General features: G+C 36.6%; 1 protein-coding gene across 1 annotated transcript in view; it reads right to left on the reverse strand.

Annotated features, from left to right (window-relative positions):
* The window catches only part of ARHGAP20 (Rho GTPase activating protein 20), a 204,143-nt gene that overhangs the window by 28,626 nt on the left and 149,769 nt on the right, over positions 1–25,748 (reverse strand). The window contains exons 5-9 of the mRNA XM_069554976.1: positions 19,145–19,186; positions 18,124–18,208; positions 15,558–15,635; positions 11,804–11,870; positions 9,252–9,440 (exon numbers count right to left, since the gene is read on the reverse strand). Coding sequence (XP_069411077.1) covers positions 9,252–9,440; positions 11,804–11,870; positions 15,558–15,635; positions 18,124–18,208; positions 19,145–19,186 — 461 coding nt within the window. The remainder of the gene's footprint in view (positions 1–9,251; positions 9,441–11,803; positions 11,871–15,557; positions 15,636–18,123; positions 18,209–19,144; positions 19,187–25,748) is intronic.

The following is a 25,748-nucleotide window of genomic DNA, read 5'->3' on the forward strand; positions in this document are numbered from 1 at the left end:
AACTAAAGTAAAAAAAAAAAAAAATCAGAAATGAAAGAGATGCAACAGACACCACAGAAATATACGGGATCATTAAGAGACTATTACGAACAATTACATGCCAACAAACTGGAAAACCTAGAACAAATGGATAAATTCTTAGAAACATGCAAACTTCAAGGCTGAATATGAACAGAAAATCTGAATAGGCTGATTATTGGTAGGGATACTGAATAAGTAATTTAAAAACTCCCTACAAATAAAAGTCCAGCACTTGACAGCTTCACTGGTGAATTCTATCAAACCTTCAAAGAAGAATTAATACCAATACTCTCAAAGTCTTCCAAAAGGTAGGAAATGAGGGAATACTTCTAAACTCATTTTCCAAGGCCATAATTACTCTGATACCCCAGTCAAGGAAACCACAAGCAAAGAAAATTATAGGCCAACATCTCTGATGAACATATAGGTAAAATTCTCAAAGAAATCATCAAATTGAATCCAACAATATATTAAAAAAATCAATGCCATAATCAAGTTGGACTTATTAAAGGTATACAAGCATGATTCATAGTCCACTAATCAATGTGATATACTGTATTTACAAAACAGAGGAAAAAAACATATGATTTTTCTTTGATCATATCAATAGATTAAAAAAGGCACTTGAAAAAATCCATCCATTTATTAATATGATTAAAATCCTCAACAGAGTGGGAATAGAGGAAATGTATCCCAACATAACAAAGGTCATATATTAATATGACAGATACTATCATATTCAATGGTCAAAAGCCAAAAAGTTTTCCCTCTAAGATTAGAAACAAGACAAGGATGCCCATTCTCACCATTTTTCTTTTTCCAAGGGCTAGCCAAATCAAGTAGGCAGGAAAAAAATGAAAGATACCCAAACTGGAAAGAAAAGAGTGAAAATGCCACTATTTGTAGATGATATAATAATAATATATACAGAAAACTTTAAAGACTCCCCTCAAAAACCTTTAGAACTAACAAATGAATTCAGTCAATTTGCAGGATATAAGACCAACATACATCTGCTGAGTTTCTATACACTAATAACAAGCTATCAGAAAGTTATATTAAGAAAATAATCCCATTTATAACTGCACCAAGAAGAATAAACTACCTAAAAATAAATTTAATCAAGAAGGTGAAAGACCAGTACACTGAAAACTAAGAAGGCACTGATGAACAAAAAAAATGGAAGAAGACACAAATAAATGGAAAGATATTCCATGCTCACGGATTGGCAAAGTTAGTATTGCTAAAATCTCCATACTATTCAAAGCAGACTATAGACTCAATGCAGTCCCTATCAACATTCCAATTGTGGTTTTCAAAGTAATAGAACAATTCTAAAATTTGTATAGAATGACAAAAGACCCTAAAATAGACAAATCAATCTTGAGAAGGAGGCTTCATGCTCCTAATTTCAAACTATATTATCAGTTCAGTTCAGTTCAGTCGCTCAATCATGTCCGACTCTTTGCGACGCCATGAACTGCCACACTCCAGGCCTCCCTGTCCATCACCACCTCCTGGAGTCCACCCAAACCCATGTCCATTGAGTCGGTGATGCCATCCAACCATTTCATCCTATGTCATCCCCTTCTCCTCCTGCCCTCAATCTTTCCCAGCATCAGGGGCTTTTCAAATGAGTCAGCTCTTCACATCAGGTGGCCAAAGTATTAGAGTTTCAGCTTCAACATCAGTCCTTCCAATGAACACCCAGGACTGATCTCCTTGCAGTCCAAGGGACTGTCAAGAGTCTTCTCCAACACCACAGTTCAAAAGCATCAATTCTTTGGCGCTCAGCTTTCTTTATAGTCCAACTCTCACATCCAGACATGACTACTGGAAAAACCATAGTCTTCACTAGATGGACCTTTGTTAACAAAGTAATGTCTCTGCTTTTTAATATGCTGTCTAGGTTGGTCATAACTTTCCTTCCAAGGAGTAAGTGTCTTTTAATTTCATGGCTGCAATCACCATCTGCAGTGATTTTGGAGTCCCCCCAAATAAAGTCAGTCACAGTTGCCACTGTTTCTCCATCTATTTCCCATGAAGTGATGGGACCGAATGCCATGATCTTTGTTTTCTGAATGTTGAGCTTTAAGCCAACTTTTTCGCTCTCTTCTTTCACTTTCATCAAGAGGCTCTTTAGTTCTTCATCACTTTCTGCCATAAGGGTGGTATCATCTGCATATCTGAGGTTATTGATATTTCTCCTGGCAATCTTGATTCCAGCTTGTGCTTCCTCCAGCCCAGCATTCCTCATGATGTACTCTGCATATAAGTTAAATAAGCAGGGTGACAATATACAGCCTCCTTTTCCTATTTGGACACAGTCTGTTGTCCCATGTCCAGTTCTAACTGTTGCTTCCTGACCTGCATATAGGTTTCTCAAGAGGCAGGTCAAGTGGTCCGATATTCCCTTCTCTTTCAGAATTTTCCAGTTTACTGTGATACACACTACATTATAGAGCTTTAGTAATCAAAATAAAATGATACTGGCATTAAAACAGATATACAGATCAATGGAACAGAATAGACAGTCCAGAAATAGACGTACATACTTATGCTCAATTAATCTATGACAAAGGAGCCAAGAACATACAATGAGAAAAGGACAGTTTCTTCAGTAAGTCATGTTGGGAAAACTGGACAGCAACATGCAAAAATGGCTGGACCATACCATATGCAGAAATTAACTCAAAATAGATTAAGACAGCATTTGCTCCAGGAGCTGGCAACTGGCTAGGTCAGTGCTGCATCCTGGGAATGTAGCTTACCTGATAGACTTACCATCCATCAGCAATGTGGTATCTTGGAAAGAATATGGTTTCTATAGTCAGAGCTGATTTCAGATTCTGGCTCTGCTACTTAGCTGAATAACCTTGGATAAACTATCTTTCTGGATACAATGACCTAGCTCTACCCAACTGCATACATGCTCCAGTGCTGGACACTTAATACCAAACAAGCAGCAAGAAAGGAACAGAGCCCCACCCATCAGCAGACAGGCTGCCTAAAGTTGTACTAAGCTCACAGAAATCCCCAAACACACCACCTGATGTGACTCTGCCCATCAGAGGGAAAAAACTCATTACTACCCACCAGAGCACAGGCACCAGTCCTTCCTAGCAGGAAGCGTACACGAGCCCTTGGAACAAGCAACCTTTCCCACTAGGGAAGACACCAGAAGCAAGAGGAACCATGACCCTGTAGCCTGTAAAAAGGAAACCTCAAACACTGTAAGTTAAACAACGAGAAGACAGAGAAATATGTTACAGAGGAAGGAGCAAGGTAAAAACCCACAGGTGAAAAGGTAATAGGCAATTACCTGAAAAATAATTCAGAGTAATGATAGTAAAGATGATTCAAAATCTGGGAAATAGAATGGAGAAAATACAAGAAATATTTAACAAGGACCTAGAAACACTAAAGAACAAACAAGCAATGATGAACACCACAATAACTGAAATTAACAATACACTAGGAGGAATCAATAGCAGAATAACTGAGAGAAGAATGGATAAGTGAGCTAGAAATAAAATGGTGGAAATAACTGCTGTGAAGTAGAATAAAGAAGAAAGAATGAAAAGAACTGAGCGCAATCTCAGAGACCTCTGGGACAATATTAAACACACCAACATTTGAATTATATGGGTCCCAGAAGAAGAGAAAGAGAAAGGGTCTGAGAAAATATTTGAAGAGATTATAGTAAAAAACTTCCCTAACATGAGAAAGGAAATAGTCAAGTCCAGGAAGCACAGAGAGTTCCATATAAGATAAACCCAAGGAGAAATAAGCTGAAACACATATTAATCAAACTGAAAAATTTAAATACAAAAAATATTAAAAGCAGCAAGGCGAGGGTGGAATAATTTGAGAGAATAGCATTGAAACATGTATATTATCATATGTGAAACACAGCGCCAGTTCAGGTTCGATGCGTGAGACAGGACACTCAGGGCTGGTGCACTGGGATGACCCTGAGGGATGTGATGAGGAGGGAGGTGGGAGGGGGGTTCAGGATGGGGGACACATGTACACCTATGGCTGATTCATGTCAATGTATGGCAAAAACCACTATAATATTATAAAGCAATTAGCTTCCAATTAAAATAAATAAATTTAAAAAATATATAGGGGAATCTCCATAAGATTATCAGCTGATTTCCTAACAGAAACTCTACCGGCCAGATAGGATATATTTAAAGTGATAGAAGGGAAAACCTACAAGATTATTCTACCCAGGAAGGCTTAGATTTGATGGAGAAATCAAAAGATTTACAGACAAGTAAAGGCTAAGAGAATTCACTGTCACCAGACCAGCTTTGTAATAAATATTAAAAGAACTTCTCTAGGCAGGAAGCACAGAGAAGGAAAAAACCTACACAAATTCAAAACAACTAAGAAAGTGGTAATAGGAATATACACATAAATACTTTAAATGTAAATGCATTAAATGCTCTGATGAAAAGATAAAGGTAGGCTGAATGGATACAAAACAAAATCCATATATACGCTGCCCACAAAAGACCCACTTCAGATATAGGGAGAAATATAGGCTGGAAGTTAGAGGATGGAAAAAGATATTCCATGCAAATGGAAATCGAAACAAAGGTGAAGTAGCAATACTCATGTCACATAAAACAGACTTTAAAATAAAGACTGTCACAAGAGACAAGGAAGGACAGAATATACAAGGGATAAAAGACAGCTTGTTCAATAAGTGGTGCTGGGGAAACTGGAGAGTTACATGTAAAAGGATGAAATTAGACTCTCCTTAACACCATACACAAATATAAAATGGATTAAAGACCTGATGTAAGGCCAGACACTATAAAACTCTTAGAGGAAAACAGGCAGAACACCCTTTGACATAAATTACAGCAAAACCTTTTTTGACCCACCTCCTACAGTAACGAAAATAAAAACAAAAATAAACACATGGGACCAAGGTATATTGAAAAGCATTTGCACAGCAAAGGGAACCATAAACAAGACAAAAAGGAAACCCTTAGAATGGAAGAAAATATTTGCAAATGAAGAAACCGACAAAAGATTAATCTCCAAAAATATACACGCAACTCATTCAGCTCAATATAAAAAAACAACCCAGTCGAAAAATGGGTACAAGGTCTAAATAGACATTTCTCCAAAGACATACAGATAGCCAACAAACACATGAAAAGATGCTCAACATCACTAATTATTAGAGAAATGCAAATCAAAACTACAAAGAACTGTCACCTCACACTGGTTAGAATGGCTATCATCACAAAATCTATACACAATACATGCTGCAGAGGGTATGGAGAAAAGGGAAGCCTCTTGCAATGTTGGTGGAAATGTAAATTGATACAGTCACTATGCAGAATAGTATGGAAGTTCCTTTAAACACTAAAAACAGAACTACCACGTGACCTAGCAATTCCACTACTGTGCATATCTCTGGAGAAAACCATAATTCAAAAAGACACGTGCACCCCAATGTTCACTGCAGCACTATTTACAATAGCCAGGACATGGAAGCAACCTAAATGTCCATCAAGAGAGGAATGGATAAAGAAGATATGGTACATATGTACAAAGGGATATTGCTTAGTGCTTAGTCACTCAGACTCTTTGTGACCCCCAAGACCATAGCCCACCAGGCTCCTCTGTCCATGGAGATTCTCCAGGCAAGAATACTGGAGTGGGTTGCCATGTCCTTCTCCAGGGGACCTTCCCAACTCAGGGATCAAACCCAGGTCTCCCACAGTGCAGTAGATTCTTTACTATCTGAGCCACCAGGGAAGACCATGAATCCTGGAATGGGTAGCCTGTTCATTTTCCAGGGGATCTTTCCAACCCAGGGATCAAATCGGGGCTCTCCTGCATTGCAGGTGGATTCTTTACTGGCTGAGCTACCAGGAAGTGTACCAGCTGAGCTACCAATGGAATATTACTCAGGCATAAATAGGAACACAACTGGGTCATTTGTAGAGATGTGGATAAACTAGAGACTGTCATACAGGATGAAGTATGTCAGAAAGTGTAAAACAAACGTTGCATATTAATACATATAAGTGAAATCTGAAGAAATTGGTATAAATGATCTTATTTAAGCAGAAATAAAAACACAGATGTAGGGCATAAATGTACGGATACCAAGGGGGAAGGTTGGGTGTGATGAACTGGGAGATTGGGATTGACATATATAAACTATTGATACTATGTGTAAAATAGGTAACTAATGAGAACCAATAACTCTACTCAATGCTCTGTGGTGATGTAAATGGGAAAGGAATAAAGAAAGAGGGGATATAGGTATATGTATAGCTGATTCACTTTGTTGTACAGTAGAAACTAATACGAACAATGCAAAGCAACTATACTCCAATAAAGATTTTAAAAATTATATGCTTGTAGAATGATATGTTAGCATTTGGCAGTACCTATTGGTGTGAAAAGCTATTTTCAAAGATCATGAAATATATAAAATATCATTACATATAAGAATATTTTACATTTAATTATGATGTGTGCTGTGCTGTGCTTAGTCGCTCAGTCTTGTCTGACTCTTTGTGACCCCATGGACTGTAACCTTCCATGTAAGAATACTGTCCACTCAGAGGGAGAGGGAGAGGGTGGGATGATTTGGGAGAATGGCATTGTAACATGTATACTATCATGTAAGAATCGAATCGCCAGTCTATGTCTGATGCAGGATACAGCATGCTTGGGGCTGGTGCATGGTGATGACCCAGAGAGATGTTATGGGGAGGGAGGTGGGAGGGGGGTTCATGTTTGGGAACACATGTACACCCGTGGTGGATTCATGTCAATGCATGGCAAAACCAATACAGTACTGTAAAGTAAAATAAAGTAAAAATAAAAATTAAAAAGAAAAAAAAGAATACTATTCAGACAAGAACACTGGAGTGGGTTGCCGTGCCCTTCTCCAGGGGATCTTCCCAACCTGGAATAATAATGTTGAATCCCAATTAAGTGAAATGTTATTTACCTAAAAGAATTATTTTCATTAACATATCTGTATTACATAAAATTGTACTCAGTTATGGGCTTCCTAGGTGGGACAGTGGTAAAGAATCCACCTGCCAATGCAGAAGTCGTGGGTTCAATTCCTGGGTCGGGAAGATCCCCTGGAGGAGGAAAACAGCAACCTGCTTCAGTATTCTTGCCTAGAAAGTCTCTGGACAGAGGAGAATGGCAGGCTATAGTACATGGGGTTGCAAAGATTGGATATGACTGAGTGAGTGAGCATGCATGTACTCAATTATTACTACATATTGAATATCATCCATAAAAATTTTGTAGAAATTTGTTTTCTCTCTTGTTATATAAGTACCTACATGATATTCTCAGTTTTGTCTGCTGACTTGCAAATTTCACTACCTGGTCCTTTACAGAGAAAGTCTGTTGATCCCCGATCTAAGTTAGTAGTTTCCAAAGTAGTTGTTCTCAAAATCCTCTGCATTTAAAAAAAACATACAAAACTGGTTCACATATTAATTGTTTAACTACACAGGTAGTTGCCACCACTGCTCTGTAGTTACTCCTTTTATTATGGATCATTTTATAGCTGCAACCATTATTATCTTAACCTTTAACAGGGAGAAACAGAGGATTAATAAGTAAAGGCTGCTTACAATTAATTAATCAAGTAGTTGGCAAAAATGAGTAAAACCTTCAGGGTTCTTGACTCCTGATTATTTTGGTCTACTTAGTTAAAATACACTTATTTTATTTTATTAACAAGGTACCCACAGAAACAGTTTTGAAAAACATGGGTAATAAAGGTAGAAGAGTAAAATGATATTCTGATCTTTGATATAAAGGCAACATTCCTTTTATAACTTTAATAAGCACTAACAACAGACCTATTAATAAATTCATTCAACAAATATTTATTGGATACTTTTTTATGTATGCAGAAACTGTTCCAGGTGCTGGGAATATAGCAATAAACAAAACAGACCAAACTCTCCACCTTCAAGGAGCTCATATTTTAGAGGTTAGAGAACTGTAACATGTTTATAATACCCCTTCAAAATGGCCCAAAGATGTGAGTAAATAGCCTTAGAGTTCAAAACCTCAATTTACCACTGCTGGAGGGAGGAAGACTGGGGCAAATGCAAGATCAGTTTTTATAGCTGCTATCAGCAAGATTAGGGCTTCCCAGGTGGCGCAGTGGTAGACAATCTGCTGCCAGTGCAGGAGACACACGCTGGGTCCCTGGGTTGGGAAGATCCCCTGGAGTAGGAGATGGCAACCCACCTCCAATATTCTTGCCTAGAAAATTCTATGGACAGAGAAGCCTGGTGGGCTACAGTTCATGGGGTTGCAAAGAGGTGGACATGACTGAGCCTGCCTGCACGCAATGTTAGCAATATTAAGGAGTTCTAGACCAATGACGTCAATGAAGTATAAAATCTAAGGCTGGGTCATCAACAGAAAGGGACAGGGTTGGACATGCATGTGTTGGGGGATGAGTATAAACCACGGCCACTGTTCACTGGTTACTACAGTTTTTTCAAACTGACAAAAGCAGCTACAAAAATTCAGCACCAATTTTCCACTACCCCACTCAACACTTTTTGGCATGATATATTTTCTTCTTTTTTTTTTCACAGTCTTACTTTCAGACTGAGGTATAAAGCTCAAATTAGAGTTAGAGTAAATTAATGATGGTCCTCCTATGTTGAATATCATTTTTACCATTCGGGAGTCTTTATTACGGGGTGGATAAGGGATGGCTACATTCAGAGGGATTAGCAGAATACCAAGAGATTTCTGTGGAAATCGTTACATACAATCAGTAGCAGGACCCAGGTCGGGCATTAGAGTCTCCTGACACGCATCACTGACAACCTCCTTTTTATAATGTGACCATTTGGGGAACACACTGTGCAATGTATTACAGTACAAAGAAAGCATTGAAGCACCTGCACCATTGCCTGGTGCCTTTGACTCTGCAGTGGACATAAGGTTAAAGGGGAAAGAATAGTGAAGAAAGAAGGAACAGACTCTATGGCAGTTAACTAGCTGCTGATTACAAGTCAGTCAGTCCTACCACTAATTTCTAAAACTATGTTCTAAAACTCCATCTTTCCTTCAAAACACTTTGCAAATTTAAAAGAAAAAAATATTTCATCTGGCTGAAAGGCAAAGAACATTTTTTGCTTTCAGGAATGAAAAGTTTTGGTAAAACAGGCTCTATGAGGGAGGAGAAAACTCACCACTCAGCTGCTGGGTCACAGCCAGGCGGCTGGGCTTCAGGATGAACTGACACTGCATCTCTCGGGGCAGCTGCTCCGTGAGGAAGGGCTCTTGGAGGTTGGAAGGTGTGGGGGAGTCCTTTGATCCCTGTGCCAGGAGCGCAGTGTCTCGAAGATGGCTCATTTTAATTCCATAGGGATATTCATGCCCTACACAGAGAAAAAAAAATCCAAATGTAGACTTTAGGCAGACTAACACTATGACTGTGTGTGCTACATACTGGAATGTACTGCAGTTTGCTCCTGGGACTTCTGGTATAAAGAATCCTTTTGTTGACTTAATGATCACCATGCACACTCTTACAGCTGGAGACCAGTGCATAATGCAGGTGGCCCAACCAGAGCAGTTTATTTTTGGAGTGCAGAGGGAAAAAAGCAAAGAGGAAAAAAATGTCTTTAAAGAGTATCTTGTTTGGGAATGCACAGATTAGTCTGTGAGTTGCATAATGTTGACTTCTCCTATGCTCACATCTGTGAACATATTTAAAGGCACTCTAGTTTCTCCTTTGACATTAACTATATTCTGTAAATCTTCAGTTAGTCCTTGACCTCTCTCAGCCTTAAATCCATGACTTAAAATATTTACCCTACCTATCATATAACATTATAAGGATCAAATAAGTAAACCTTAGAATTAATACTTTTTTAAATAAGGGCAAAAACTACATATTTCAGGCATTGCTATTATTACTATTATTCAACACAAGATATCTTTCTGAAAAAGACATTTTATACTTTTTATTAGTTATACAATTAGTCACTCAATAGCGAAAGGACTGGTTTGTTTGATTTATGTTTCCCTCCCAGCACTGAGCTCTGAGGTCGCTATTCAAAGGCAAGAATTAGAAGAAAGACTGCAGGGTATTAGAAACACAGAGACAAGATTCAAAAAGTAATTTTCAAACTAGAAAAACTAAACTCGACGTTGACTCTGCATCTGACTGCAACATAATTTTTTTGTTCTTTAGTACTTTTAAGCAGCTGCATTTTCTTAATTATTCCTCAACTACCTTTGTGCTGTAGATCTTGTTTACTTTTTAAAAAGAGTAAATTCTCTTATATCCCTTATTTTTCACTGAATGTAATTCAGTGAACTCTTTCTTTACCATCTGGCATAGGCATACAATGTCACTGCTCCATTAACATCAGGTACCACAGCAACTCTCAGGGATTAAGGCAAAGAAAAAAAAGGACTTCTATCATAGTAATAAAGCCAAGTCAATTTATCAAAATAGCCAACAGCTAATATACAATTGAAGTTTGCAAAGCATGTTAAAATATGAAGTGGAGAACTGTTCTAGGTAACAATCATGTTTCATGTTCCATGGTTCTTATAATGAGAGTTAGAAATGAAGCTTAAAGCTGTTTTAAGCCTGAGAGTTACCGTCTATACAGTCATAATTAAATTAATATATTTTATTAAAACAATTGTTTTAAGTACTCATTTGGTTTTTAATCCCAGCTTTAATTGTTGCTTACTGACTTTTATAAAATGTCAACACTAAGAAACTGGAAATGCAAAGAATTTTTTGTTCCCAGCTGTGTGCATAACAACTTGTTTTAAGTCTGAGAACATACATTTCATAGAAAAGTTTGATTTTATATTACTCAGATTGTTTGAAACCTGAATTACACAGTAGTGATCTCCACAGGTAAATGAAAGGATAACATGAGATAACTCAGATGATATGCTTTGCACAATGTCTGGCACATAGTAAGCATTTAAAAATTATTAACAGAACTCTCATCAACAATGGTTATCATCTCAAGATCTGCTACAGATGCTATCCTTTAATGTAATTGTTTTTTGTCTGTTAACCACACTGAATGGACTCATTTACTAAGAATATTTTTTAGTAAAATCAATTTAAATAAGGTGAGGTGATAGATAACTTTTATCAATGACTCTTCAAAACAAATGCTGGAAAATTTGACTACAGAAACAGTAAAGTAGTTAGTAAACTAGTAGTTACTGCTAAGTTAGTCAATGAGGATATTTAGGAATCAAAATGGTTTAATTTCATTGTCCTTATGATGCCTAGGAAAATTCCTGGTGCAGGGCAGATGTTAAATACTCACTGACAGATTGAGGCATGATTGGATCATAGATAGTCTTCCACAGAGGCAAGTAGTAGGTAGGAAAGGGAATAGGAAATTAAAAATCTAAACATGAAAAATAAATATATAGGGAAAAGGAATAACAACATATATTGCTTTTTTCAGAAAAAATGTTTAAAAAGTTGACAAGATAGTTCTCTTTGTAAAGAAAAAAAAAGAGGAAAATTCACATTTCTCTTTCCAACTCTATCATTAGCTGCTCGAATAAAGAGATATCATTTGTCTGGCACACAGGAAATACTTGATAAGCATTTATTAAATTAACACATGAATATTATAGAAGATTTAATATTTAATAGCATTTAAGTTTAGGACTACATAGTCAATTCGCTGAGACATTTAGAATTATAATTAATTCACAATCAATTCTATCTTAGATCTTCATAGAAACTTACCAATAAGTGGGTATGGTGCCTCCTCTTTGCCAGAATTGACCCATAACTGGTACTCTCTCTCAGAGCCCTTGGAGATAAAAGAATTAACAATAATTCTTCACATTTGGTAAATGAATAAGAATACATTTTCTGGGCATTTTTATATTTTGCAAAAACAAGGGGGGCAATATAAATGCCTTTAAGCTTCATAGCGGGTAGATATGGCTTTTGAAGATGGTAGTGCTGATTCTATAACCTCTTTAAACCCAAACAGAGGACTCATTTTTACCTAGGGATGACTTGGGTTCCACCGATTGTAACAGAATCAGGCCCTCACTATTATGGATAGCCCACAGAATATGACTGATGCTAAAGCTGAAACTCCAGTACTTTGGCCACCTCATGCAGAGTTGACTCATTGGAAAAGACTCTGATGCTGGGAGGGATTAGGGGCAGGAGGAGAAGGGGACGACAGAGGATGAGATGGCTGGATGGCATCACTGACTTGATGGACATGAGTCTGAGTGAACTCCAGGAGTTGGTGATGGACAGGGAGGCCTGGCATGCTGCAATTCATGGGGTCACAAAGAGTCAGACACGACTGAGCAACTGAATTGAACTGAAGTGAACAGAATATGAAATCATATATATGCTCTTTCACAAAGTAAGAAATTTCTTAGTTTTCTGAAAGGTTAACTGATCTTTTTCAGAGTTCTAACTTCTGCTTCTCTGAACTTCTCAGAGAATATTGGACTTAATCTACAACCTGCCCCTGCAAAGACAACTTTGTTATCCAGAAAGCTACAACCCTGCTGTGTCTGTGATGAAAAAGTAAAATCTCAAAGGCTGACTATTAGTTTAGCTGCTTCTGAGTGGAAGGAGAAGAATGACATCGGGGCTTTGAGGAGAGAGACAGGTAGCTGGCACAGTCTACACGGGCTTTACTTTGAGCAAGTCCAGTCCTGGGGACAGAAAGGATAAGAATTCTGTCTAGAGAACAGGCTCAGTTATGGGGAACAATGAAACTGTTCACTAGCAGAATTACAACCCAGCAATATTTAAAATCCCACTTGAAAGAAACAATATTAAATTATACAGATTTTGCTGTATCCTTTAAAAGAGGATAAAGCAAAAATGTTTTAAATGAAACTACAACAGATGGGCAATATTTAATATTCTTACCTTTATCTTCCAATTAAAAATTATGATCCTGACCTTATAATGGAGGGTCCTGGCTAAGAGATTACATCTCCTACTGCCTTCCACTACTCCATCACATCCTTCACTGTCTCCTAGTCAAAAAACTTTATTGCAAACAGGAAGAGCAATTTAGTCAAAATTCTTTCTTGTTTTGTAGTGTTTGAAAACTAAATAAAGTCTCTTCAATAAGTGGTATTGGGAAAACACAACAGCTACATGTGAAAAATGAAGTAAGAATATTTTCCCTAACACATACAAAAATAAATTCAAAATGGATTGAAGGCCTAAAGGTTAAGAACTGAAAAACAAAAACTCCTAGAAGAGAACATAAGCAGAACACTTTTAAAATCTTAACAATGTTTTTTTTGGATCAATCTCTTAAGGCAAAATGAATAAAAACAAAAATAAAGAAATAAGACCTCATTAAATTAGTAAAAGCTTTTGCATAGCAAAGGAAACCAGTGACAAAACAAAAGGATAACCTACAGGATGGAAGAAGATATTTGGAAATAATATGACCAATAAGGGATTTAAATCCATATTTACACAGCTCAAATAAATCAATATCAAAAAACCGATCCAATCCCCAAATGGGCAGAAGACCTGAAACAGACATTTTTCCAAAGATGGCTTGCAGGTGGCTAGCAAACAGGCACATGAAAAGATGATCAACATCACTAAGTATCAGAGAAATGCAAATCAAACAATGAGATATTACCTCACACCTTTAAGAAAGGTTATCATCAGGACTTCCCTGGTGGCCACGGATTAAGAATCCGGCTTGCAAATATAGGAGATGTGGGTTTGATCCCTGGTCAGGAAACTAAGATTCCACTTGCCACATAGAAAGTAGCGTATGCACAGCAACTACTGAAGGCTGCATGCTCTGGAGACTGTGTAACTCTAGAGAGCCCCTATGCCACAACTAAGACCCAATGCAGCTAAAGAAATAAATATTAAAAACTGTTATTGGAATAACTGGACATTCAAATGCAAAAACAAAACAAAAAAAGGCTATCACCAAAACAACTACAAATAAGAAAAGTGTTCAAAAACGCAGAGAAAAAAGAATCTTTGTACATTGCTGGTGAAAATGTAAACTGGTGCAGCCCTGGTGGAAAATAGTATGGAGGTTCCTCAAAAAACTACAACTACCATGAGATTCAGCCATCCTACTCCTACATATATATCCAAAGAAAACAAAAACACTAATTTGAAAAGATATATGTACCCCAATGTTCACAGTGGCATTGCTTGTAATAGCCAAGATATTGAAGCAATCCAAATGTCAATCAATAGATAAAAGGATGAAGAATATGTGGTATACGTGTGTATAAAAAATGGAATGCTACTCAGCCATAAATAAGAATGAAAATTTTGTCATTTGTAACACAACATGGACAGACCTGGAAGGTACTGTGCTCACTGAAATAAGTTAAGACTGAGAAGGACAAATACTGCATGCACTCATTCATATGTAAAATCCCCCCAAAAACCCCAAGTGAACAGATAACAGCAAAAGAGGAACATACATCACAAGAACAAACTACCATTACCAATGAGGAGTAGGTCAGGAGGAAGGGCAAGGCAGGTGAAGGGGATTATGAGGTATTAAACTACTAGGTAGAAAATAAATTAAGATTCATGGATGCAATGTATAGCATAGGGAATATAGATAATATTTTACAATAATTATATGCTGAAGAATTGATGCTTTTGAACTGTGGTGTTGGAGAAGACTCTTGAGAGTCCCTTGGACTGCAATGAGATCCAACCAGTCCATCCTAAAGGAGATCAGTCCTGGGTGTTCATTGGAAGGACTGATGTTGAAGCTGAAACTCCAATACTTTGGCCACCTGATGCGAAGAGCTGACTCATTTGAAAAGACGCTGATGCTGGGAAATATTGAGGGCAGGAGGAGAAGGGGACAATAGAGGACGAGATAGTTGGATGGCATCACCGACTCAACGGACATGGGTTTGAGTAAACTCTGGGAGCAGGTGATGGACAGGGAGGCCTGGTGTGCTGCAGTCCATGGGGTCGCAAAGAGTCAGACGTGACTGAGCGACTGAACTCAACTGATATGGAGTATAATCCATAAAAACATCAAATCACTATGTTGTACACTTGAAACTAATACAATATTATAATTCAACTACAGTTCAATTCAAAAGAAAATAAAACTCTCAAAAAGAATAAACAACTGTTGTCATTATTTTCCATATGTAGGGGAACAAAATACGACTTTGGTACCTCTATGAATCAGCTGTCTTAAGATGGAAGGGACAGTATTTATAATAATCTAAAGTATCAAATAAAGGGCTTCTCTGGTGGCTCAGATGGTAAAGAATCACCTGCAATGCGCGAGACCTGGGTTTAATCCCTGGGTTGGGAAGATCCCCTAGAGGAGGGCATGGCAACTCACTCCAGTCTTCTTGCCTGGAGAATCCCCATGGACAGAGGAGCCTGGCGGGCTACAGTCCATAGGGTCGCAAAGAGTCGGACACAACTGAGTGGCTAAGCACAAAGCATCAAAGTCTGTTTTTAATTAAGAATATCTAGCAGAGTAACTTACAGTTATCCCTAGCATTGGTAGTGACATGTTGATAACTTCATTTGCTGTATCTGAATTCGTTACTGTTATAGTTTTAGACTGTGGAGAAAAAAAAAGAAATACAGATATAAATAAAGGATTTTAAACCAGGGGAACAAATAATGATTGTCAAATGATTATCCACAGGCAAATCTTGATTTCAAGTGTTGACAAAGTACCACTTAGGTAGAACACAGATCCTTGATTATAATTTATTTTCATTCAATTTTTATATTATTCCTTTTAATAAAACATCTCTTTTTCTTAAAATATGACTCAGAATATGAGACCTTCAGCCATTAAGAAAAAGAATAAATATAGTTCAGAGAGATTACATGGACTATTCTCGAAACCAAACAAAAAGTCAGAGAGGCTGGTCCTCTGCATCCTGCCTATGAGTGTTTCCATAAAGCAACATGTAATAAAAAAGGGAGAACATTTAACTATTTTCCATTTTTCTCTGAGCACTGTTTTTGCAGGGTGGGTTTTCATTTCTTTGTATGGTAAAAAAATCAGTTTAGATAAAATCAGAATAAGAACTGGTTACAAAATTCCAAGTTTGGAATTAAAAGCACTATTTATTGAGCACTTTCTGTATGTCAGGCACTGTGGCTGCTGAGACCTTCACTGCTGAAATCTGAAGAGGCCTTAAAACCAGAGTCTGGCAAATAAACTGAACATTTTAGAAAACTCAATTCTGTTACCAACTCTGCTACTGAATAGAGTATCTATAATATCCCTGTGTTGAATGCTCAACTACACTGAGAGATTACTGCTTAAAAATGAATAGTTCTCAACAAGAGAAATGGAATTAATGAGATTACCTATAGAGTTCACTGAATTATAAGACATTATTTAAAAATAAGACAATGCTATGCTATCAAAAAAGAAATAAATATTGGGAGTTTGGGATTGACACATACACACTGCTATATTTAAAACAGATAACCAACAAGGACCTACTATATAGCACAAGGGACTCTGCTCAATACTCTTTAATAAACTAAGAGGGAAAAGAATTTGAAAAAGTACAGATACATGTGTTATGTAAACTGAATCACTTTGCTATACACTTGAAACCAGCACAACATTGTTAAATCAATCAACTATACTCCATTATAAAATAAACATTAAAAAAGAGGTATTTACTATGCACATAGGTAGATTTTACATATTCTAATTATCAGATAAATAAGCAATTAGTGCTGTGTCCCTGATAAGGCCTAAATGGCACAAATAAGTAAAATAAATGGAAACAGAATGATCTGAAAATAAAGCTAAGTGAAATCCACTGATAACTCATCACTTAACTATCATTGTATTTATTCTCTATAAATACAATAACAAATTGCTTCTGAAATTCATTTACTGATTTCAAACTGCGTTCCTTATAGTCTCGAGGATTAAGCAAAAGTATCAGAAATGAACAGGGAAAGCTCAGTGTTTGTCCTCCACCAGAAAGATCTATCCTATAATACCAATAATCACCCCCAAAGTATCTGGTTTCTAAAATAATGATTTTTCTTAATATTAGGTATATATGTTCAAATAGTAATTATAGGATTTTTTTTTTCTTGCATGCATCTCTGGTAGAAAAAACAAATGAATTTTTAGCAGATACGTGTTTTTTGGCTAGTAAACAAAAACAATAGTGACTTGAGCATGTAGCTATTTTTCCCCACATTAGCAGAATTCACTAACAAGTTGTGCATAACTAAAGGCCAAGGACAATGAATGCCTCTCATACACGCACTCCTGTTTGGGGGAAATCACCCTGGAAGCAGGGCTCCCTGTAAGGAGACTCTTGCCATGAAGCAACTTTAGAGAGCAAAAGACAGTGTGTCATATCATCACGAACTTAAGCAGGGTACGAGTGATAAAACAGAGCTGCTGAGAAGTGTGGCAATCTGCAGTATCATAAAAATGCTCATTTCTATTTTGTGCATCATCGATAACATCTTGGACTATATTTCAGTCATAAAATTGCACATAACATCTAGGGTAAACAAACTTATTTTGACCAAAATGATAAAAACTGTGCTGATTCATTAAAAATGGTATCTCTCTCAGCTCATCCATTTATTAACCTGAGGAATTCAATACCTAAAAACTCAAAGAATGAAGAAATTTCCAAAACTCACTCTCAAGAAGTGACAGGTTGGAAAAATTGCTTAATACTAATAGGAAATATCTCCTTGTGTAAATGTCTTTACTACGAGCCTCTGTGGCATCTACTGAAAAGATCCAGAGGAGCATTAATGCCAGAGGGAGGACAGAGACATCTGACAGGCAATAATCCTACAAAGTGTAAATGTTAAATACTGAGTTAATATAAATTTCTCTCGCTTCATTTTCTCTAGGGTTACTTCTCATATGTACAACAAAGATACCCAGGAAAATATACTTTCTCACAATGTATTTTTCTAAACCCCTACCTTCCACAGCACATACCCAGTCTGTCTGTCTGCCTACCTGTCTCTCTTTCTATCCAAGTGTTCTGCCTTATGCAGGGACTTAGAATTTATTTTTCTGACTTAGAAACACTTACATAGGCACAATTCCCAATGTCCTTGGCGAAGATTTTGAGGGGAATGCTCTTCGGGTAGTCCTTTTCTTTCTCTAGATTGATGTATCTAATCAAACGCAACAACAACCCAAAACAACACTGAGTCAGATGGATTTTGCTAATGGCTTATTTTTAAAGCATTCTATTTTGCTAATATTTTCAATATATTTATGTGCTATTTTTAAAAAGACAGATGGAAAGACTCAGCAAAGTCAGATTATATTATGGGTTGGAAGAGAATTAAAAAAAAAATTTCTCAGGACATTAGGCATAGGCACAAAGAAGAACAGAGGAGATCCATTTCAAAAGAGGTTTGGGAAGCATAGTCTGGTTAAGGCATCTTTTGGTGATGCTTTATCCTCAACACTTCTCTACATTTTTCTGGACTGTCCACTTAGCACTTATCTTAGTGATAAGTACAGGAGCATATATACTACTTTACTAGACCAAACCGAAACAGTGGGCTTTTACTTCACATTGAGCTGTACACCTTGGTTTTCTCCACGCTTGGGAAGGGAGAGCAGAGAGGAAGGACGGAAGGACTATGGGAATAAGAGACGAGCCTCAGTTGATCATTTTAATCCATATGCTCAAAGGTTGGGATAATAATTGAAATTTTGAGGGGCTCAGCAGAAAACCTCCATGTATGGAAATGGAAACAATACATGCTTTGAGGAAACTGTTAGCTCCAAATGGTAGGCTGGGAACACAGAAAGAGATGGGAAAGATTATTGATCAATTTCTGTCTAGAATGATCTAATCAGACCTCAACATTCTCCTTCCTAGTAAGAAAGAAATACACATAATCAGAGAACATTACTTACAGTAAGCAGTAGCTAATGTACAGTTTAAACAGCTTATTTTGAGGACAAATGAACAATTTCTATTAAGGTGAAGGGGGATAGTTTGGGGCACATTCTTGCAGACAAAACTTTAATTAATTTAATTTATTAAGGTGTAATTATACCTTACAGAATTAGAAAATATATACTAAAAAAAATACCTTTGAAGGAGAGAGAGCCATTTGTCCTTCTGTTCTGGAGAACTGCAATAAGAAAATGGGAGACAAAATTAAACTATGCAAAATACTTATTTTAACTTGTTTAATTCAGATGGAATACCAACAGGCTGTTACTGATGAGGGCCCACATGACTGCAACCTTGGCATAACTGTGTCCTAAAGAACCCTGAAGTGAAAATGGCTATTAGGAAGAACTACACAGTCAAGCAGAGTTTTATTAAAACCTCCTGGATGGATCCAAGACAGGCCCACGACTTTACTTCATGGCTCTTTTACAAGTGGTATACTGATAGTGGAAAAGGTTAACTGACTGGGAATTCAAACACCTGGTTTCAAAAATACATGCAATATGTATCATTATGGGCAAATCACATAACATCGCTAAGCTTCAACATCCACATCTGTAAAACTGGGGTAATTATCTCAGAGTGTTTTTGTAGTTTTCAGCGTCATGCAAATAAAAAATGTTTCTTTTGAGATTAAAGAGATTAAGGAGAAATTAGGCATATTGATAGAAATATCTTGGCTCAGAAACTAGTTTATTGTCAGCAAAAGAAACATTTATTTCTCTACACATATGGCAGGACTAAAATTTAGCCAATGAATTAATACAAAATTTATTTTTAATTACTATAATCATCTAAGATCAATTCATTTACAACAAATATATTAATTTTCCTGCTGAAGTCACTGCTGCATTTAATTCTTAAAGTTAAAAATAAAGTTTATTTCTATATGGTCTTGTTATTCATTAGCTCTTAAAATCACATTTCTAACCTTCTCAAAGAAGTTGGGAACACTAGTTATTTTCTTCTTCCAGAAAAATACACTTAAGAAACATTGGTAATTTGTTTCTTTGTTGCTTAGCAATTTTCTCCATAAGTAATCTCCCAGAATTGGTCATCCCAACGTGCACTGTATCTCTTTTGCTGCTGACCAATTTCATCTTTCATAATGCTTATAATCTCTTATGCCTTTTTTCATAAACAGAAGATTTTCTAGGTTCATTAATGTCCAATATTGCATTTATTTAGCAAAAATCTATGTTGAAAAAAGGGTGAATAAAAAAAAAAGAAAAAAGGGTGCATTTTCTTTAGACTTTTAAACTTTTTTCAAAGCAATTAAAGAAAATCACCCCTCTAAACACACAGTATTTTTTTAAACTTTTTTGGCATTTTTTTAAACTTCCAATTGACATGTTAAGATATATAAACTGTACAGTGCTTAAAAGTACAGTTTGAAAATTTTTCACAAACTGAACACACCCATGTGACTCACATTCATTCATATTTCACAGAAAACCACCTTGCCAGGTGTCCCTGTGTTCATTTTCAGGCACTAGATCCCACTATCTTGACTTCTAACAAAACAGAACAGTTTTGTTTGTTTGAGTACTTATAAATGTAACCATACAGTAGGTGCTATTCTTGTACACAGCTTCTTCCATTTAGCATTATATTTGTGAGACATTCATATTACTGCATGTGGTTTTAGCTTGTTCATTCTCATTGCTGTACAGTGTTCCACTGTTTGAATATACAGCACACAATTACTCAAAAGGAACAAATTTTTAATCGCATCAGGTTAACTGAAATTGATTTGGTAATCTTGTAGTTCCCCTCTCTCTTGCTCTAGGCAAGCATCCAGGACTTCTCTTTCTTTAGTGATTCTTAATCTCAGGTACTTTTATAGAACTAAAAACAGAAGTACTCCAAAATCAAGGCTAGCTCTGAGTTTAATAAGCACCTATGATAAGAGCCAGGAGAGAAGAAAGTGGTATATCTTAGTGAAAGAAAAAGGGTAAGACAGGAAAGACTCCCTTAAACCTGGGAGGAGACAGAATCTGTTGTCCGTAAGAGTTGGCTGGGAACCATATGCCACTCAGTTGAGGTGTCTAACGAAACAGAAAGATCCCTGAGGAAATGGTCCTAAGGAATAAGTGGGGAGGCTTGCTTCTAGGAACTAAGGTTTTTATTTTACATCAATAAGAAATTTGCAGCCCACAAGTGGCAAGGAATCAGAACATCTCTGGATGTCAAAAAACAACTCTGGGCATAAAAGGGAGAACGTCAGCAGAGATCACAAGGGACTGAAGGTCAGAAGCATTTAGTCTGTTTTGAGGACATCATAGAAGTCTCCTGTATTCTGGTTCTAACCTAAGAAAACAGGGGTTCCATTAAAAAGAAAATTTGATTTCTTAAAAGCCTGGCTAAATAGGGGCCTAAGATAGATTTTAATTTGATCTATACCTAAACAGGCTTTTGTGGCATACCTGAATTTGTAGAATAAGATTCATATTAGCTACCTAAATTAAAATATTACTCTGATTTCTCTTATAGATAGATCATTGTCAGATTTAAATACTTTCATTATCGTCTCAATAATGTTCCCATTTTATTGTACTGTTCCCACTTTATTATTGTATTTGTCTTAAACCCAAGGAGAAGTTCCTATTTTTCTGACAGAGATAGACCCTGGCGTGAATAGCATCCAAATAGTGAATAAGCATCCAAACAGTGATCAGTTCAGTTTTCAGTTCAGTCGCTCAGTCGTGTCTGACTCTTTGTGACCCTATGAATCGCAGCACACCAGGCCTCCCTGTCCATCACCACTCTCGGAGTTCACTCAGACTTGCATCCATCGAGTCAGTGATGCCATTCAGCCATCTCATCCTCGGTCATCCCCTTCTCCTCCTGCCCCCAGTCCCTCCCAGCATCAGAGTCTTTTCCAATGAGTCAACTCTTCGCATCAGGTGGCCAAAGTACTGGAGTTTCAGCTTTAGCATCATTCCTTCCAAAGAAATCCCAGGGCTGATCTCCTTCAAAATGGACTGGTTGGATCTCCTTGCAGTCCAGGGGACTCTCAAGAGTCTTCTCCAACACCACAGTTCAAAACCATCAATTCTTCGGCACTCAGCCATCTTCACAGTCCAACTCTCACATCCATACATGACTACTGGAAAAACCATAGCCTTGACTAGACGGACCTTGGTTGGCAAAGTAATGTCTCTGCTTTTGAGTATGCTATCTACGTTGCTCCTAACTTTTCTTCCAAGGAGTAAGCGTCTTTTAATTTCATGGCTGCAATCACCATCTGCAGTAATTTTGGAGCCCCCCCCCCAAATAAAGTCTGACACTGTTTCCACTGTTTCCCCATCTATTTCCCATGAAGTGATGGGACCGGATGCCATGATCTTCGTTTTCTGAATGTTGAGCTTTAAGCCAACTTTTTCACTCTACTCTTTCACTTTCATCAAGAGGCTTTTTAGTTCCTCTTCACTTTCTGCCACAAGGGTGGTGTCATCTGCATATCTGAGGTTATTGATATTTCTCCCAGAAATCTTGATTCCAGCTTGTGTTTCTTCCAGTCCAGCATTTCTCATGATGTACTCTGCATATAAGTTAAATAAGCAGGATGATAATATACAGCCTTGATGTACCCCTTTTCCTATTTGGAACCAGTCTGTTGTTCCATGGTAAGCAATTCCTTTTAGTCTGTTTCAAGATGTGGCATCTACACCACTTCCCAAGGTAAATCATGGAAAATTCACATTTATTGACTGCTCTTCCCCCAATTTGACTTTATTGGGAATTTCTTAGAGATTCTGACAGTCAGTCTGATGTCAGTCTTTGATTTCAAAACTATTAGTCTACATTTTTGTTTCCTTATAAATATTAGAGTGACTGGCTATGAAAGACTGCTTCTTGAGCTGCTAGCCCAATAGCATTTTAAAGCGATCATGAACTATATTTTCTTAATATTTATTTATATAAATGATTTCTGATGTTCTTTACTCTTTGGTAAAGATCCAAGCCACTTTCTTGGATCATTTCACTTTGGGCTGAAAAATTTCTGTCAGCATTTTTGTTTTTGTAGTACAGTTCCACTGGCAGTAAATTCTTAAGACTTTAAAATTTTTTTATTTCACTTTCATTTCTGAAGGATATTTTTGCTAGATATAATATTTTAGGTTGAGAGCTTTTTCCTTAGATACCTATTCTTTTAAATTGAAGCATACTTGAATTTAAGTTGAATTCCATTTAACATGTTACAGAAAAATCCAAATGAACTCTGTGGCCAACTCAGTATTATATCTGCTTTAGGTGTACAACACAATGATTGTTTTCTACATTATATCCCATTAAAAGCTACTATATTATTTATAATCCCTGTGCTGTCAATATATCCTTGTTTCTTATCTGTTTTATTCATAGCAGTTTATATCTCTTAATCCCATAGCTGTAATGTGTGCCTCCCCACCTCTCTCCCCCTTGCTGGTAACCACGACTTTATCTTCTGTTATCTTTAAGTCTATTTCTGCTTTTGTATTTCCATTCATTTGTTTTAATTTCTTGATTCCATGTATAAGTGATATTATACAATATTTATCTTTTGCTGACATATATCACTAAGCATAATAATCTGAAGGTTCATTCATGTTGCTGCAGATGGCAGAACCTCATTCTTTTTTACGTCTGAATAATACTCCACCCTGTGTGTGTGTATATATGCACTGTATCTTTATCCATTCATCTGTTCATGGACACTTGGGTTGCTTCCATATCTTGACTCTTATAATGACACTATGAACACTGGGTACATGAGTCTTTTTGAATTAGTGTTTTGGCTTTTTTTCTGAATGCATATCCAGGAGTAGAACTGCTGGATGCTATAGCAATTCTATTTTTAGTTTTTTTTGAAGAGCCTCCATACTGTTTTCCACAATGGCTGTACCAATTTACATTCTCAACAGAGTACAAGGGTTTCCTTTAATCTACATCCTCGAAAACTTTTGTTCTTGTTTATGACAGCCATTCTGAAAAGTGTGAGGTGATATCCCATTATTGTTTTGATTTACATTTCTCTGATAATTAGCGAGGATGAACATCTTTTCATATGCTGTTAGCTAGCCATCTGAAAGTCATCTTTAGAAAAGTGTCTATTCAGGTCTTCTGCCAATTTTGGACTGTTTGCTTTTTGATACTGAGTTGTATGAGCTGTTTAAATAATTTAGATATCATCCCTTTGTTGAACACATTATTTGCAAATATCTTCTCGAATTCTGTAGGTTGTCTTTTTGTTTTGTCAATGGTCTCCTTTGCTATGTAAGGGCTTTTTAGTTTAAGGGCGTTTCTTTATTTTTGCTTTTATTTTGCCTTAGGAGACAGATCCAAAAAAATATTGTTGCTGTTTATGTCAAAGACTGTTCTGCCTGTATTTTCATCTATGAATTTCATGGTTTCTGGTCTTACATTTAGGCCTTTAATCCATTTTGTCTTTTGTATAATCCATTTTTTTTTGTATACAGTATGAAAGGATGTTCTGACCTCATTGTTTTACACATAGATGTACAGTTTTCCTAGTACCATTTGTTGAAGAGACTTTAATCTTTCCATTGTATATTCTTGCCTCCTTTGTAGTAGATTAATTGACCAAAAGTGTGTGGGTTTATTTCTGGGCTCACTATTCTATTCCATTGATCTATGTATCTGTGTTTGGGCCAGGCCCATGCTGTTTTGATTATTGTAGCTTTGTAGTATAATTTGGAGTCTGGGAGGGTAACATCTCTAGCTTTGTTCTTATTTTCTCAAGATTGCTTCGGCAATTCAGGGTCTTTTGTACTTCCATATGAATATCAGGATTATTTGTTCAGTTCTGTGAAGCCACTTTAACAATATTAATTCATCTAATTGAAGAGCATGGGAGATCTTTCCATTTCCTTATATCAGCTTAAATTTCCTTGAATGTTTTATAGTTTTCAGTGTATAGGTCTCTCACCTCCAAGGTTAAGTTTATTCCTAGGCATTATATTCTTTTTGATATGATTTTAAATGGGACTGTTTTCTTGCTTTCTCTTTCTGATAGTTCAGTACTTACATATAGAAAAGCAACAGATTTATGTATCTTAATCTCATATCCCACAACTTTGCTGAATTCATTTATTAGTTCTAATAATTTTGGGTGGAGACTTTAGGGTTTTCTATACATAGTATATTGTCATCTGCAAATAGTGACAGTTTTACTTCTGCTCTTCCTCTTTGGATGCCTTTCATTTCTTTTTCTTGTCTGACTGCTGTGAGTTAGACTTCCAATAGCATGTTAAATAGAAATGGTAAGAGTGGGCATCCCTGACTTTCTTTTTAATTTAGAGGAAAGGCTTTCAGCTTCTCACCATTGAGCATGATATTAGGTATGGGTTTATAAAAATGTTCTGCATTATGCTGAGATATATTCCCTCTAATCCAACTTTGATAAGAGTTTTTTTTTTATCATGAATGGATATTGAATTCTGCCAAATACGCTTTCTGTGTCTCGACACAGAAAGGATTTTTATCCTTCCATTTGTTAATGTGACATATCACACTGATTGATTTGCAAATTCTGAACTGTCCTTGTGTCCCTGGAATAAATCCTACTTCATCGTGGTGTATGGTTCTTTCTATATACTGTTGGTTCCATTTGCTAATATGTTATTAAGGGTTTTTGCATGTATATTCATCAAAGATATTGGCCTCTGATTTTTTTTGAGCATCTTTGTCTGGTTTTGGCATTAGGGTAATGGTACTCTCAGAGAATGAGTTTGGGA

The sequence above is a fragment of the Ovis canadensis genome, chromosome 15 (assembly GCF_042477335.2).
Source record: "Ovis canadensis isolate MfBH-ARS-UI-01 breed Bighorn chromosome 15, ARS-UI_OviCan_v2, whole genome shotgun sequence".
NCBI classification, from domain to species: domain Eukaryota; kingdom Metazoa; phylum Chordata; class Mammalia; order Artiodactyla; family Bovidae; genus Ovis; species Ovis canadensis.